Source organism: Poromitra crassiceps (genome assembly GCF_964638095.1).
Source record: "Poromitra crassiceps genome assembly, chromosome: 7".
Taxonomy (NCBI): Eukaryota; Metazoa; Chordata; class Actinopteri; order Beryciformes; family Melamphaidae; genus Poromitra; species Poromitra crassiceps.
The window spans coordinates 40,024,615-40,041,632 of NC_139628.1; the positions used below are offsets into that span (position 1 = coordinate 40,024,615).

The 17,018-nt window shown below is 46.0% G+C and overlaps 1 protein-coding gene across 1 annotated transcript in view; it reads right to left on the reverse strand.

Moving 5' to 3' along the window:
- Positions 1-2,645: 2,645 nt before the first annotated feature.
- The window catches only part of LOC310779928 (transmembrane protein 151A), a gene marked incomplete at both ends in the record, with an annotated part of 26,661 nt that continues 12,288 nt past the window's right edge, over positions 2,646-17,018 (reverse strand). Inside the window, 5 exons of the mRNA XM_083640447.1 lie at positions 2,646-3,839; positions 3,970-4,009; positions 5,644-5,783; positions 5,989-6,123; positions 7,898-8,236. Of these exons, the coding sequence (XP_083496573.1) occupies positions 2,646-3,839; positions 3,970-4,009; positions 5,644-5,783; positions 5,989-6,123; positions 7,898-8,236 (1,848 nt within the window). The remainder of the gene's footprint in view (positions 3,840-3,969; positions 4,010-5,643; positions 5,784-5,988; positions 6,124-7,897; positions 8,237-17,018) is intronic.

Below are 17,018 nucleotides of genomic sequence, written 5' to 3' on the forward strand. Positions count from 1 at the left end.
TGGCAGCCATGTTTGCTATTGATAAGTATTGACAGCCTCCTACTAAGTGTGACATGCGATTCTATGCCAGCTGACTTTTAGAAATGTTATATACTGAGGCGACGTTTCAGTGGGCATTGTTCTTACTTTATTTCCAGGCAACACGTTGTACAACCATGGCCAAATTCCTTCTATCTGGTATCACAGAAGACTCAAATCTGTTTGGGAAGTGAACTTGAAGTGCATTCCAGGCCTTCCAGACTATAGTATGACTACAATGTACAGGAGTTGCCTGGGGAAATTTAATTTAATTGCGTTAGAAGTGGAAATCTGACCCTATGTCAGCAACCTGAGTCTGGAACCGACGTCACAGGCATCACCGCTGCCGTGTGAAACTCTGACGAACAATTTGAGCTCCACCCCCCCCCCCCCCCCCCACCCCCGCCCCCTGCTGTCTGAAAAATGACATAATCCTCTATTTGCTGGGTAAGTGTTCGAATATTAGCACCCATATTACCCATTCAAATCTCATTCTGCAGCTTTAAAAAATACATGGACGTCGTCGAGTGAAAAATTAGAATCCCTTTGCTTAATTCTTATAAAAACCTCACGTGAGAAATGTCTAAATTTGGTATGAGAAATCTGGTCCTAGAACAGCGGCCTCAGCCTGTGGGGCAGATGTGATGTGTGGAGCTGGAGATGCGGAGGTGAAATAGGATCCTGGATCCCAGCATCTCCAGGAGCAGAGAGAGGTGTATCGCATAGCCACCACTCTGTCTGCCTGGGGACGCAGTGGGAGGCGGAAGTGGAGGAGGAGGAGAAGGAGAGGGGTGGTGGTGATGTAGGGGCGGATGCGCTGTGAGGGTGTTTTCGGTACAGCACCCATCTCGCTTCACTTAACAACAAACGTGTTAATAGCGCAAAACGCGTTGCTATCAACTAGTCTTGTGTTTTAAAATCAAAGTACAGAGTGGGCGGTGATGAGATGGAGGGAGGAGCAGGTAGGAAGATGAGTTGAGAAGCAGCGGAGGCAATTATCAGGTCCATGTCAGTAATGGATGGAGGGTGGTGGTGGTGGTGGTGAAGAGGATAAGAGGGAGGGAGGGGAGGCGGGAATCAATGTTTCTCCTCCCTTTCTCATCTGAACTACCTGCTGTGATTGCTGCTCACCAGGCGCCCTATGAATAGGAAGTTGTAGGAAATGAGATTGCCAGATTCATACGCTCTGTCTGGAAAAAGCGAGTGGAGAGAGACCTAATTTGCACCTGTGTGAAAATGTTATTTGAGACTGCAAAATGAATTTCCAGATTAGATTTGAGGCCAGAGAACTGCTGGGTTTTCTTTCTGTGAGTTGAATCCCATGTCTCAGATAGTCTAGATATGATATTTTGGATGGTTCTGTGTCCTTTCTGTCAAATGGAAAACATAGGATACAAAGGATTTTAGGGGAACCGTGCCTGGCTGTCATGGTGAGCATCCTGTCTCGTTTGATCATCTGCTGCCCTTCTTCTCTTTGTGTGTTGCCTTCTTAACTCCTGACCTCTTCTCTTGCTCACTACATTTCCCCTTAACAACAGCCTGTCATTATTTGCCTCCGTTTATCTCTGCTCTGCATTTCACCTTCCTGTGGTCTCGTCTCCTTCCTCTATGCTTTGAAATATTTGAAGAACTCTCGCCTCTTTCTGCATGTAAATGAGCCGTCTTGTTAGCACCCCTCTCTCTCTCCTCTGTTATTTCATTTTATTTTAGCAAAACTATTGCGTCTCTTTTGCTATTCTGCCTTCGGATTATTCCTTTTTCCCCTCCTTTCTTCTTCTCCACCTCTCTGACTTGAAAGAAAGCCACTACCAGTCGGCTGGTTAGGTGTCTCTCCACCTCTCCGCAAGCTGCGACCGGCTATCTTTAGACTTGTTGCTCCTCCCACTACTGCTCTTGCATAGATATATCTGGAAATAGACATTCCCGAGTTTTCAGTCTTCCTGTCCCTCCCGAGTATCCGATCTGTCTCGGTCTTGCGCGCACTCCATCTATCGCTCTCTCTCTCTCTCTCACACACAGACACACTCTCTCTCTCTCTCTCTCTCTCTCTCTCTCTCTCACACACACACGTTAACAGTATAACAAAGTCTACCACTGTAGGTATTTTCTTGCCTTCTCTCAATCTCTGTGATTCTATCTTATCGTGCTCCTGCACTGCCTATCAGCCCTCAGCTCGCTTTGAACCAGCATGCTTCCCTGCTATTTATACACTGCATCTGTTCAAATCTCTTCCGTCTCACCGACAGTCCATTTGCTGTCTGTGTGGTGGCCTTTTCTGTCCGTTTCTTCTCCCCTTCTTGCCTTATCTTCTTCCCTGCTTACTCTATCCACAGATTCACTCTTCTTTCTACTGCCTCCCGCCTCGTCTATGTAGGGCTTTCTTCAGGCTATCTTTGGGCTTTCTTCTCTCTCTACTTGGGTCGGTATTCTGTCAACCACTCCATTTATTTCCGCCTGGTGCTTCTGTCATTCCTTGGCTTGTTGTTTAGTTTGGGGTCTATTTTCTCTCCCTTCAGACTCTCACGTCTGCCTGTTCCTCTGTGATCCACTCTTTGACTGTTCATCCCCCTCGCCCTCTGCCCGTACTTATTGCTCTCTCGCTCTGAATGTGTTGATGTTTCTGTCCGTCACATGTCGTCTCCGGCGTGGCAGCTCTCCTCTCCGTGCACGATGAGAACGGGGAAGAAGAAGGCGTCCTGGTAGGGCGGAGGCCGGTCCCTCTCGCCCTCCCTCACCTCGCCCCCCTCTCCGCCCTCTTGCTCTGCTGCTTCGTCCCTCTCCCCGGTTCCCCTCCCCCTCTCCTCCTCCTGTTCCTCGTCCTCGTCCCCCTCTCCTTCCAGCACGCCCCTGCTCTCCTCGTCGTCCTGTCTCGACCCTAACCCTAGGAACCCTCCGCCTCCTCCTCCTCCTCCTCCTCCCCCACTTCCGCTTCCTCCTCCGCTTCCTCCTCCGTCCTCCCCTCTTCCTCCCAGACCTCCGCCCATGCTTCGGGAGTGAAACAGGCTGGCCCGACGCCCGCCTGCGAGTCTCCCCAGCGAGAACCCGCTCCGACTCAGCACCAGCCTGCCTCCTCCTCTGCCTCCCTGCCCCGCTGCCCTCATCCCGGCCACGGTGGCGTTCAGCAGGGCCGTGGTTCCCGTCGGGGCCCTCAGCCTGGAAGGCAGGCTGGAACTCGACGTGGTCCTCCGGCACCGCGGGCAGCTCTGGAGGAGGTACGCTGAGTTGAAGACCACGGGCAGGGCCAGAGGAGCCGGGGTGACCCCCTGGCCCGGGGTGACGCCCGGAGGTCCGGAGACGGGGGTGGTGGTGGTGGTGGGGATGGACCCCCCACTCGCGTCCAAGTCCATGAGGAGAGCTTCGGAGTAGCTGGGGACCATTTGCTGGTTACAGCGGATGTGCCACTCCAATTCTGTCATGTCCACTGTGTTGACCCGAGAGATGGCTCTGTAGCTCGACCCGTTTAGCCCCACGCCAATCCCAATCCCCCCTCCGTGGATTCCATTCTCAGTCACTCCCTGACTCCCATCCCCTCTCCCGCCTCCTCCGCCACCTCCTCCTCCGCTCTCCTCGTCCTCCCCGAACAGCTTCTCCACGTGGTAGTGGACAAATGCCGTGCGATATTCTGACACGACGCGCAGAGGCCACGATAGGAGGAAAGCTGACGCCAGCCAGAAGACCCTGTGCCTGGAATACCACGGCTGGCGAGTGGGATCTGGGAACGCCAGGATGTGCTCCCGGAAATCCACGTTCTTCAGGTGCATTCCCTCCCTGGCCTCCATGTAGTCGTCGAGGCCCTCGTTCTCCCCGAAGAACCGTGCACGCTGGAGAGTGCAGAATGGACAAGAAGAACAACAACGACACATCAGCTGTGTCACCATAGACAGAAGACAATAAAATAGAAACACAGAGCTATATTCGATATGTTTAGCTATAGCTTTTACCATAGCTTACCTGGGTGAGGTAGGCAGCCTCAGCACGTGCACTGGAGAAGCTGAAGAGGAAGAAAATTACTTCTTTTACCTCTTTTACCCAAAATAACAGAGGTGGCAATTTATTAGACGGATAAACCCCTTGAGATGAACCATCTCATTTTCAAGGGGGTCCTTAACACAACTATACAGAAAAACAACAAAACAAAAAACACTACATACAGTACAACACACATACAAAAAAGGCTCTCTCAGGCCTAGCCACTCCCTCACCCACTAATTCCTCTAAGAATGCAAAATACATACAATGTATACACATACACATACACATACACATACACATACACATACACATACACATACACATACACATACACATACACATACACATACACATACACATACACATACACATACACATACACAATAATACACATACACATACACATATAAAGCTATATACAGTACAATAGACATCAGGAACAAATTATTTCCATATCTCAAGTATAATTAGAAGCAAGAGCAGGTTGTTTGAAGATAGGTAAAGAGAGATGGCAGTCAGATACAGTAGAGCTTTACATTTAAAGGCACATTGTCCAATTTCTTTGGAAATTCTAGGAATGAAGGAAAAAGGATACTCAATGTGGCTGGCTTAGACTATATGCTGATCTATATGAAAAAAAGTAAGGGTAATGGAAGGAAATACATTTCAAAAATAAATCGCAACCATTGCAAATGTCTTCTAGATTGAGGTGTTAGCCAATTTAATAGCGACTCATACATGTGACAGTCATGGGTTCTATAAGGACACCTCAAAACAAATCGACAGACTATTCTACATTGAGACGATGGAGATTTGTTTCTGAGGTATTTCTGATAGACAATATTTGCATTGTTACCATGTATTGGTCATATCAACTGTGAATTAATGATTTCCCTGATCTGTAGGGTGAAACATTTGTTAGAGCGACATATTAATCCATTTATTTTTCTTCCATCACTGAGTCAATATAAGAGAAAGTTGAGAATCAAGCCAGAGACACAAATATTGAAACTCCTCCACTTTCTCGAGTGGTGCCCCATCTATTGATTCAGTGATACCCAAAGTGTGCGCCGCCCACTGGTGGGTGGTGGCGGTAGTGCAAGTGGGCTGCGAGTGGTCTGCCAACACTTGATTTCCACAGGCAATCAAATGGCTGCAGCGGGATCATTTTTAAATCTAGAGTGAAGGTACTGGTCTGTCATGCTTATCTTGTTGTAAGGGGGATAAATAACGCTCCAAAGGTAGGCAACATTTTGCCAAGGGAAAACCTATTTCAAAGAGGTCCCTTGACCTCTCACCTCAAGATATCTGAATGAAAATGGGTTCAATGGGTACCCACAAGTCTCCCCCTTTTCACAGCCTAAATAGCATAGGTTGTGGATTGATTTTTTTTTCTGTTGTTGCTCATCACAGTAGCCCGGTTGTTGATATCTCAGCAATAATACGGCTACAGCAAAGCTACGGAGTATAGCGACTATACAGCAGCGTTGAGAACCTTAGTTTGAAATACCACACCAACTGTAGGAAAACTGACCGGAGGCAGGGCTTTAAGGGCATGGTGCTTGCTTAACCCCGGCCACCTTTGTTAAAAATCAAGTAGGGAAAACTCCCCCAGCAATTCACGTTGTGGTGACCAGCGTGTGTTTCTCTAACCTGAAACACTTGGTGAAGCGAAGGCGCACAGCGGGATGCAGCTGCAGGTCCAGCAGCTCCTTGGATACATCTTTGACACCGTAGCGGGCGTAGTCAAACTCCGAACTGGAGGCATGGGTGTTCACCCGCTCATGGTAAACCTGTGGAGGGAAGGGAGGGGCAGAGGGCAACGGAGGGAGGAGCATAGGAGGTTTGAGAAAGAAAACCTAACATTACAGCCTAATATACAGTAGAAAATAAAATGCAATGAAGAATAGAGTGAAAGCAAGAGAGTGTGTGTGTGTGTGTGTGTGTGTGTGTGTGTGTGTGTGTGTGTGTGTGTGTGTTAAATATAGTTCCCCTCACCTGTGTGGTAGTATATGCATCTCCGTTGCGGTACCTTGTCACCTGTCTGGTCCTCCTCACATAGTGATAGCTGATGGCCTTCCACCAGATGCAGGGTGTGGCCTGCTGAAGCCTCTGCACACGCTCGTACACTTCCTGTGTCAATCAATCAACAATCAATCAATCAATCAATCAATCAATCATTTATATCTCATAGTAAGCATATGTTTAACCCATTTAAGCGGAACTGTTAAAATTAGGCTTTACAGGGGCACCCGGTGGATAGTGTAGAGCAGGGGTGCCCAATACGTCGATCGCGATCGACCGGTCGATCGCGAAGGTAGTGTGGTCGATCGCATGGCATTGAGGAAGAAAAAAAAAAAAAATTTTTTTTTTTTTTTTTTTTTTTTACTGTTTTTCCACTGTTTCCACTGTTTTTCCACTGTTTTTCCACTGTTTCCACTGTTTTTCCACTGTTTTTCCACTGTTCCACTGTTTTCCACTGTATACTCAGTGTATATATATATAAATAAATATGCTTGGTAGCTCACTTTGACTTGGTCATTTTAAAAGTAGCTCGCAAGCTGAAAAAGTGTGGGCACCCCTGGTGTAGAGGTACTGTAAAAGCACTCGCCTACCACCGCGGAGACCCGGGTTCAAGTCCAGCTTGGTCACATGTTCCTACAGACACAATTGTCTGTGTCTGTGTGTGGGAAGCCAATGCACTACTGGCTGCTCTGGTCAGTCGGTCGGGGCGCCTGATCGAGGGAGGGGAACTGGGGGGGGGGGGGGGGGACTGGCGTAATCCTCCCACATGCTACGACCTGCCTCGCTGTCAGGTGAAAAGAAGCAGCTGGCGACTGCACATTTATTGGAGGAAGCATGTGCTAGTCTACGACCTCTAGATGCAACAACCGCATCTAGAGTTCTGGTAGTAGCAGTAGATAAAGAAAGAAAGAATCAAATCTATACTGGATCCGGCAATGTTACTATATAAAGCAGTGCAAGCTGTAAGTGAGACCTTGCCAGGTTCTGTCTATGAGGTACTGTCACAGTACATGTTTCATGTTTTTGGATGTATTGTTTGTCAAACATATGGCTATATTGATAAGTGAGCCTGGTTCAGAGCTGCCTTGAGCCATGTTTTTAAGCACATGCTAAGGGCCTAAAAGCTGTCGAGGAGAACATCAAAAAGCTGTGAAGGTTTTTGGCAGTGGGCTGAGATGAATAGAAAGCAGCACGCAGCGCCTCAGACTGAGCAGAGCAGAATCAAGCAAAGATAGACTAGTGCCCTCAGGTCACCTCATTTCCATAGAACTGACACTTGTTTCTTTCTACAATTTCACACGCAAGGCGGAAACTGAAAATAAAATGGCATTCTCATCAAATGTGAAATCTCCGAACCAAAGCCGAAAATCCGAACCAAATACATCGCTGTTTGAAGGTAGGATTATAATTATCCTGTGCCCTGCCTCCACAGCAACCTGCTGTGCATGTGTGCAATTCTTTCTCAATATGGGTTGTGATTTTATAAATAATTTAACATTTTCATTTGAGGCATTCAGCCGACACTACTTATCATCCAAGCAGATAGGGCTGCCACATCTTGCTCAAGGACACTTTGTCATGGCTGTTGCGGAATTCAAATCTACAACCTATTAGCCTATTTAATTTCCCACCCAATTTTGTGTCTAAAAGGCAGGAAGTAACACAGGTGCAAGCAAGACATTAAAAGTACACCTGGAACACCTAAATGGATTGGAAGTTGGAAACCCTCGTCAGTGTTCTGCTTGCACCTGTGTTACTTCCTGCCTTTTGGACACAACATGGCTGAATTGGGTGGGAAGTGAAATAGGCAGATTGTATACAGGACAGTCTCGCTCACAGGCCCGTTGCTGACTTCAAAGCTGAAAAGCCTTTAGACACGTACCTGGAACTCAGCATTGGCCAACAGGGCAGTCTTGGAGAAGCAGTGCCAGCACTCCACCAGGTACACCACATACAGCATGGCCAGGAAGGCCAGGGGGATGTAGACATAGCCGCTGGAACAGGGACTCTCTAAGTGCAGGATGTCGTTGTAGTAGGCCGCCGAGGTGGCGTCGTCGTCAGCGCCCAGGCTGATGGAGGAGGAGCCCAGGACGGGCACGCGGCACAGAGCGCACCAGGCCAGCGTGGCGAAGCAGCCGTACATCAGCAGGGTCAGGAGGAGGCACTTCCAATGGGACTCCCGACACAGGGAGGAGGCCACGGACTGCTGGACCGGCCGTTGCTGTGGGGGCAGAGAGAGAGAGAGTAGAGGAAAAGAGAAGATATCTTAAGACACTAGTAGGCCAGGTTTTACTCAGAGGTGCACTGATTACTGGTTTCTCCAGTTTAGCGCCTGATTTATTAAAGGAGAGTTGACTTGAGTTAAGCTGTGGACCAGTGATGTCATTCATCATGCACAAATGACATCACTGGTCCACAACTTAACTTGGCTGCGAGCTCCTGACACATTCAGTGTTTTTTCAAATACATTTTGGTGTAACGTTCATATTTTATTATCATGCTGCAGCCCCTCTCTGCTCTCTGCATGGGCGTCATTAGGCCTGAGCATTGGGAGCTATATATGAATGTTTTTGTTGTTGTTTTTTAAATAGCCCCGCCTCCCAGATCTCTTCATCTGTCATTCATGCTTTAAAGCCCTAAAAAATAACATATGATATAGTTGATCAGAAATGCTACATTTTGCTTCCTCTCTGTGTGCAAGTAAAGGAAGAGACATCACTCTCATCACAGCGTTTGAATTTTGCATTGAGGCTGACTTTGGAGACGGTTCTATTGAAGTGAATGGGGCGGGCATGGAAAGTCCCACTATAAACCGGTGTCGGTGCAATTGTGGCTCGGCTACAAGATCGACTCGGGCACGCATTGTGATTGGCTGGTACGTCGGGCACGTGGGGTTAACGTGGGCAAAATGCCCCGACAGCTTTAGATTAGCTAACAAGCTAAGCTACTGATGTTATTATCAGACATGATAGATATTAAAATATGAATCAGGGTTAGGGTTAGAGTTGAACGTCATCTGATCGGGTTGGGGTCCACAACTAACTAACAGTCTGTAGGGGTGGTGTGAGGGTAAAATAATTGATTGACTGCTTATTGTTAGATTGTTGAATAATGTAGACTCTGTTTAGTTATGAGCTAATTAACATGCATGGATAAATTTAAGCTATTTAACTTTATGGGCTGGGAAGCAGTTTGTTTTGTTTAGGAGGGGAACCCAGCTGGAGAACAGTGGATAACGTGTTATTTTGTCTTCCTGGTGTAGAGAGGATTTTCTGTTTCAGTTTGTTGTAAGAACAAGGCTTTTATTTTGTCTTCATGGAAAATATCCCGTGGGATTGAACCGGCCACCTCATCTGTGCCAGGGGGGTGGCTGGGTATAACTGAGATGTAATGTTTATGTTCGGGGCACAACACTTGGAGGTTGTGACACTCTGCAGAGTTTTTGAGAATTGGAATAAACAAATCTTTATTCATTACAACGAGCAACTCATTAATTGGTGCATCAACAAGGCATTTCATCTGAATTTTCCCTAACAGTGGCTTTAGCTCAGGAGGTAGAGCGGGTCGGCCAATTACGCAAGGGTTGGCGGTTCGATCCCCGCTCCCTCCCAGCTGCTGTCGTTGTGTCCTTGGGCAAGACACTTAACTCTCCTTGCTCCCGATGGTGTGTAGGCACCCTGCGTGGCAGCCTGCCGCCATCGGTGTATGAATGGGTGAATGTAGACTACCTACTGATTGTAAAGCGCTTTGGATAAAAGCGCTATATAAATGCAGGCCATTTACCATTTAGTTAGTTGTGGACCCCGAGTCGATCACATCCGGTAGGGTGAGCCGAATCTGTAGGGCGAGTAGCTCCTGTAGCGACACCGGCATCATATCTGTGTTATTTCACCTTGGATTGAAAAATGCTTCCACAGATTTGCAAAATCCGAACGCTGTGATGTGAGTGATTCAGCTTTCAGCCAGGCAATAGATGGAAGGAGGGGGATACATTGAAATGACTGAGTAGGGTATGATCTGTTATGCAGGAATTCTTCTTCTCCCATAATACTGTACCTCCCTTGCTTTCCTTCCCTTGTTTACAAAGTGCTTAATTTAGACTTCAAAATGAGTGCGTATGGGGGAGGTTATACATTCTATTTTTAACACATTGAGTGCGTTTACATGCAAACAATAAACGGATAACTGAGAATAATCAGGTAACTGGCAATAATCTGATTTCCACGTTCACATGCACTTAGTAAATAGCGGCAACTCACCTCAAAGTGCGTGAGTGGACATTAGGTTTGGGGTTTAATGGTTTTATAATACAAATTAATTTCATCTCAAGACAAAAGAGCAGAACCATCACAAATCATTACATTTGATATAGTTTTTAATATCTTCAACAGCTTGTTTCCATACCCTCTGTGTGTTTTTAATTTTAATAATCATAATCTTCCTGTTTTGTAAAGGGTGTCATATTTCAGACTAAGTGTGTAAGCTGAGGTCTCGACCAAAGGAATGCATTACACTGCCCTACCCTTCATCAACCCATCATAGGGTAAGTGGTGCACACACACACACACACACACACACACACACACACACACACACACACACACACACACACACACTCTCTCTCTCTCTCTCTCTCTCTTTTAGTCCTCTCTCTAAGTGCACAATTGGAGACAGCCTCACTTTCACTGTGTGTTTGAGTGTGTAGTAGTACAGTACACACTCAAACACATGCATATACATTAGACACACGCGTGTGTGCATCTCTCTCTCTCTCTCTCTCCCTCACACACACACACACACACGTTCATAGCACTGTAATGCAGCTAGGAGGGCGTGTGTGTGAATAATTTAGATTAGAACGATGCTTCCAGACTGTTCTCTACCTAACTGACTCCACTCCAACATCAGCAGCGTATCACTCACTACTGCTGCAAATTCAATATGTGTATGTGTGTGAGCGAGAGAGAGAGAGAGAGAGGGGGGGGGGGGGAGGAGAGAGAGAGGGGGGGGGAGAGAGAGGGGAGGCGAGAGAGAGAGAGAGAGAGAAAGAGAGGGGAGGAGAGAGAGAGGGGGGGAGAGAGGGGAGGAGAGAGAGAGGGGGGGGAGAGAGGGGAGGAGAGAGAGAGGGAGGGAGAGAGAGAGAGGGGGGGAGAGAGAGAAAGGGGCAAGAGCTGCACCTAAGGTAGACTGTGTATAATTATGTATGTCCTATTGATGTTCTATTGCTGCCGCGGTAGTAAGTGTTTTTTGTTTTTCTTTGGCTGCTAGTTCAGTGAGTTTTGGTCATAGAGTGATCAGACTGATACCATTGGAATCTGTGGTTGCAATCATCTTGTTGCACTCTGACTGGTGCAAAAACAATCCAAAAGAGACAGAGAGAGAGAGAGAGAGAGAGAGAGAGAGGGGTACAGAGAGGATACCTGTTTATGTGCTGAATTCGGCGAGGCGAGAGCAACAGAGCAGATGAAAAAGAGAGATGGGATGACACCAGTGTCCTCTCCTCCCTGCCAAGTCTGCCTGTCAGCACATCTCTCCCTACATCTCTCTCCCTCTCTCTCTCTCTCTCTCTCTCTCTCTCTCTCACACACACACACACACATGCGCGCGCACACACACGCACGCACGCGCGCGCACGCACACACACACACACACACACACACACACACACACACACACACACACACACACACACACACACACACACACACACACACACACACACACACACACACACACACACACACACACACACACACACACACACACACACACCTTCACTTTCCTTCTGTCCCTGACTGTCTATCTAGCACAATGCAGCCACATTTGGCAATCACTCCTGGCACGTTTGCCTGGCTCCAACACACACACACACACACACACACACAAGTTCAAGTTCAAGTTCAAGTTTATTAGTGTCCCAAAGGGCAAATTGAGTTGCAGCATATAGACATACAAATAAGAACATTGACAAGAAACAACACAAGTAGCATGTTATGTTACATGCCTATAGTTAAAAATAAATAAAAGGCTAAATAAACATCAAACATCAAAGACCTTGTTTGTGGCACACAATGACCGATAATGTGCAAGGTAGCATTAAAGTGCACAGCAATCGGTAAAGTGCACAGCGATCGATCGATAAAGTGCACAGCGATCGGTAAGTGCACAGCGATCTGTAAAGTGCACAGCGAAAGTGCACAGCGATCCGTAAAGTGCACAGCGATCCGTAAAGTGCACAGCGATCGGTAAAGTGCACAGCGATCAGTAAAGTGCACAGCGATCCGTAAAGTGCACAGCGATCAGTAAAGTGCAGACACGCAGCGACCGGTAGAGTGAGGTAGTAGAATAAAGTGCACGAATGGCCAGTAAAGTGCACAAAGTAAGGAAAGATAAATCAATAGTTAAAAACAATAAAATAATAGAAACCATAAAATCAATAGAAACAATAAAACAATACAAACACAGCTCGTGCGCACGCGCACGCACACAAGCACACACACACACACACACACACACACACACACACACACACACACACACACACACACACACACACACACACACACACACACACACACACACACACACACACACACACACACACACACACACACAGCTTTGAGGGCTCCGTTTAATAAATCAAGGAAAGAGTGAAGGGCATCTACATCAGTGCCCTCTGCCAAAGTCAATGACAAAGCCAGCCAACTCCTCTCTCTTATGCAGCCAAAAATACCACATATCTTTACAAAACAGACGGATATGAATACTTAGAATAAGAGAAAGAAGATCACTAACACGTTGCTGTCATTCCGTCTGGCCCTTCTCCTTCTCCCCCCATTTCTTTAGCTCATCTGTTTCTCTGTGTCTGACTCTTTCCTTACATATCCTCACATTCACTCTACAACCCCAACCTCAGTCAGTCCCTCCTTCCTCTCCTCAATCTCACCCTACCTCCACCCATGTCTCCTCTGTTACAGTACATGCTCTCTGTCTCTAAGTGGACTTATTGGGCTAAGATAATAGAGGGGGGGTATCATTCATTACCGTTACGCAGGGTGTATCCACATCAACTTTGAGATAAACTCTTCATGACTGAAAGTCAAAGGAGTGGTTCAAAAGCAGATGACATGTCTGTCTTTCGCCCTGTTTGCACGAGAGTAGCATTTAGAGCTGCAATGATAATCGATTAGTCGATTGACAGAAAATGAATCAGTCACTTTTTTTTAATAATAGATTAAATGTTGAGACCAGTTTTTAAGAAACAAAAAAATAATCTTGTTTCAGCTTGATAAATGTGAATATTTTCTGGTCTTTAGTGTTCTATGAGAGTGAACTGATTATCTTGTGGTGGTGGACTGTTGGTCAGGACAAAAGAAGGCATTGGAGGATGTCATCTTGTGCTTTGGGGGAAAAGCGGTTAACATTTTTCACCATTTTGTGACATTTTATAGACCAAACGACAAATCGGTTAGTCGCGAAAATAATCAACAGATAAATCGAAAATGAAAATAATTGTTAGTTGCAGCTCTACTAGTATTACCTGGGGACCTCTAGTAATTTGTAATAATCCCGTGCAATTTTTGTAATTTGTAAAGTAAAAATGATATCGCAAATGCCCGCAAATCAATTTTCCAGAATGGATGGAGGCTGCATTGGCAATTATAAATGACAGTTTTGACAGCATTCAGGACAGAATCGGAAGGCTCATCTCACTGCACATCAGGTGTGTGTGTGTGTGTGTGTGTGTGTGTGTGTGTGTGTAGGCGGGGGGGTGGGCGGCCAAATCACAGGAAGAGCAAGCTCAAATCCATCAGAAGAGCAAAATCATAACAAGATGATGAAATCAAAGACATGTATGGTATGTTAGGGTTAATACTCCTGTCAGTGCCCCTGACCAAGCAATGGCAAAAGAACTCGCTGCACTGCGGCTGCACACTTCCCACACTATAGGAAGGTTCCTAGTAGTAGAGGATAGGTCAAATGGGGAAAAATAAAGTATAACTTCACTTAACTGAACTTAAATGGATGACATTCATAGCAGCATGCTGTAATGCCGGGATCAAACTACACATGATGGTCACCATCAGATTAGGCCAGCAATTATTGCCGTGTCTTGGCAACACTACAAGTATGAGCCTGATCAATCATCATATGAGGGACTGCCCCCACACCTCTTCCCAAACAAACAGAAGCACATGGCTAATTATTATGCAGAATGACGGTCATCGGCTCTTCCCGGGTTCAAAGGAGAAAACTGGCTGTCGGAGCTGGCGAGCAGATATTTACTCTAACAAACTTTTTCCCTGGTTGGAAGTATGCAGCGTTGAATAGATTACTAGTACCTGTCTGAATAGGGCTTTTCTTGATTGGAAGTATGGAATATGAAAGTTTGGAAAAGGAAGAAAAAAGAGTGACAGATAGAGATAGAGCCAAACTCCATTACCAAAAACCAGGCTTCTCAACCCTCTCCCATGCTCTCTCTCTCTCTCTCTCTCTCTCTCCCCTTTGGTCTTTCTCTCATCAGTCCATCCTGTCCTTTATCCCTGACTTTCTGCAACAGCTCAGTGTCGCCAAAAACAAACAGGACATTCTAGCAAAAGTCTGGATGCTTCTAGGCTGACATTTTATCAAGTAATTCAGGATTGCACGGTGTAAGACAAGTCCATGAAATGCAAAATCCTCCCTGAGACAGAATTCATGTTTTTCTTACTGCATACACTTATGCACGTCAATCACTGCAGCATGAGAAATAAATTATTTCTCAAAGCTAAATACCAGAGACTTTAATCTGTGCTGTCATCGAGAGGCAGAATCTGGAGATGCTCTATGACAATGGTTCCCAAACGGTGGTGGTCCGCGGGGCTCTGTTGTCTGTTAATTTTTTTTTAACAGACAACAGTTTTTACATACACATGCTTGCTTGCTGAGCAGTTGCCGTATTGGGCCGATTTTCGGAAATATCGCGATATTTGGGAAACATCACAATTTTGAACATTTACTTTCAGAGGCTGCAGCAGGCTCAGTTTTAAAGCCAGAGTGAAGTTTCTGGTATCATATGAAACTAGAAGACTTAAGGGATCAATTTGTACCAACCATGTCATGCTGGCTTGTCAGGAAGGTAGCTAAATAACACTCCAAAGTTAGGCTAAATTTTGGCGAGGGAAAAAAACTTTTTCAAAGGGGTCCTCTTTTTCACAGCCTAATGTTGGCAGGTGTGTGTGTGTGTGTGTGAGTGTGAGTGTCTGTGGGTGTCCATTTTGAACCAGCTAGTAGCCTTATATTGTTATTTAGTTAATCTGCTGCTATTGCATGGTTAAATCAGCCAATTTTATTTTATGGGGGGGGTATACGCAGTGGAAGTGGTCCCTGGGAAATTTGGTTTGGTACGTAGTGGTACTTGGTCAGAAAAGTTTGGGAACCCCTGCTCTATGACAATGAACTGTGGGCTGAGTGTGGATGCTGAAGGTTAAGAACTAGTGAGAATAGAGTTGACACACAAAGCAAACACTGATATGGGAACTGTTATAGAGTCAGTGTGGTCTTTGCATCTCCAACATGAAGCAATGTTGCCAGGTTACAGTGTTGCTAGCTAGGAGGCTGAGGGAGCATGACATGGTCACATAACTAATAGAGGGTCAGGTGCACCGTGCAGTCACCTGGCAACTAGCTGTAGAGACGCTCTTTAAGACACCTCTTTTAACACACCCTGCACCTGCCTATGCAGCATTCAAATGCCAGGATTGGCCAGGAGCGAGCCTTTTGTTCCCTTTTGACAGCTCAAATTTCCCCCACGCACACACACACACACCGCCCAGCCGCCCACGTGTCATAGCCATCTCCAGTGGGATCCATGAGCACCGCTGACCAACTTCTTCTTCTTTTGAGATGTGTGGCGGTTGGTGTCCAAGCGTTGCATTACTGCCCCCACTGGCCAACTTGAATGTATTAAGAAGAAGAAGAAAAGAAACCTTCACGTCACATATGCGCCACTGTGTGGATCTCATTTGCAATTACTACTCATGACCATATGACCATAGGTGTTGTCAGAGACAAGAAAACTGAAATCTTCTGTATTATCACTTCACATGTGACCTGTATCTAGATAAGTTATCTGGATATAGGTCGCATTAAAATAAACTGGTGTAAATGGGGTGTTTAAAGATCTGAAGTGTGAGCCAGACTACCTCCAGATGTGGTCAGGCAGATCTGATCACATTCTGATCACAATGTGTTTACACCTGGCATTAACATGTCTTTTGCCTTGTCCAGATAAATTACCCGGATACAGATCACATTTTAATACCAGGTGTAAATGGGGTCTTTGAGTAAGACACTGAATCCCAATCAGCTCCAGGGATGCTGCTGTTAGCTGATCCTGTGCTCTGACCTCCATGTGCACAGGAGTAGGCAAAAATAATATTTCCCAACAGGAATCAATAAAGTATGTTTTTTTATTCTTAAATGAAATCAATAAAGTATGTTATTATTAAATGTTTCAATGGCCATTAGAGTTGTGAGGTGGCACATCAGACCCTTGATGCATGTGCTTTGAACGAGGCAAAAGGACATCATCCTGGATTTAAATCAGGGTGTTTTCATCAAGAACACTGGATCCTACACCAACAACAAAACACCCTCTAATATACTGTATGTCTATAAATAAAATCCAGTTAACACGTTGAGTGCCATAGCCGAGATATCTCGTCTTACATAATCCAGCGGTTAAGTGCCATAGACGAGCTATCTCGTCTTACATAAACATTTTTTTTTTTTGACGGTGGGACATCAATCAACCCCTTTTACATCTTCGAGATCACTATTGGAGCAAGAGAATGTGTATAATCTATTTTACCGACCACTAAGTGGCGACAGTGCTCTCCTGACTAGAGGAAGGCAAGCATTTTTTTAACTTGTCACGCCATTCTCACCCCAGCCATTCTCATGAAAATGGATGGGGGAAAACGCTTTCGTTTTCGCGCTGATTGCTGGCGATGCGGGATTGC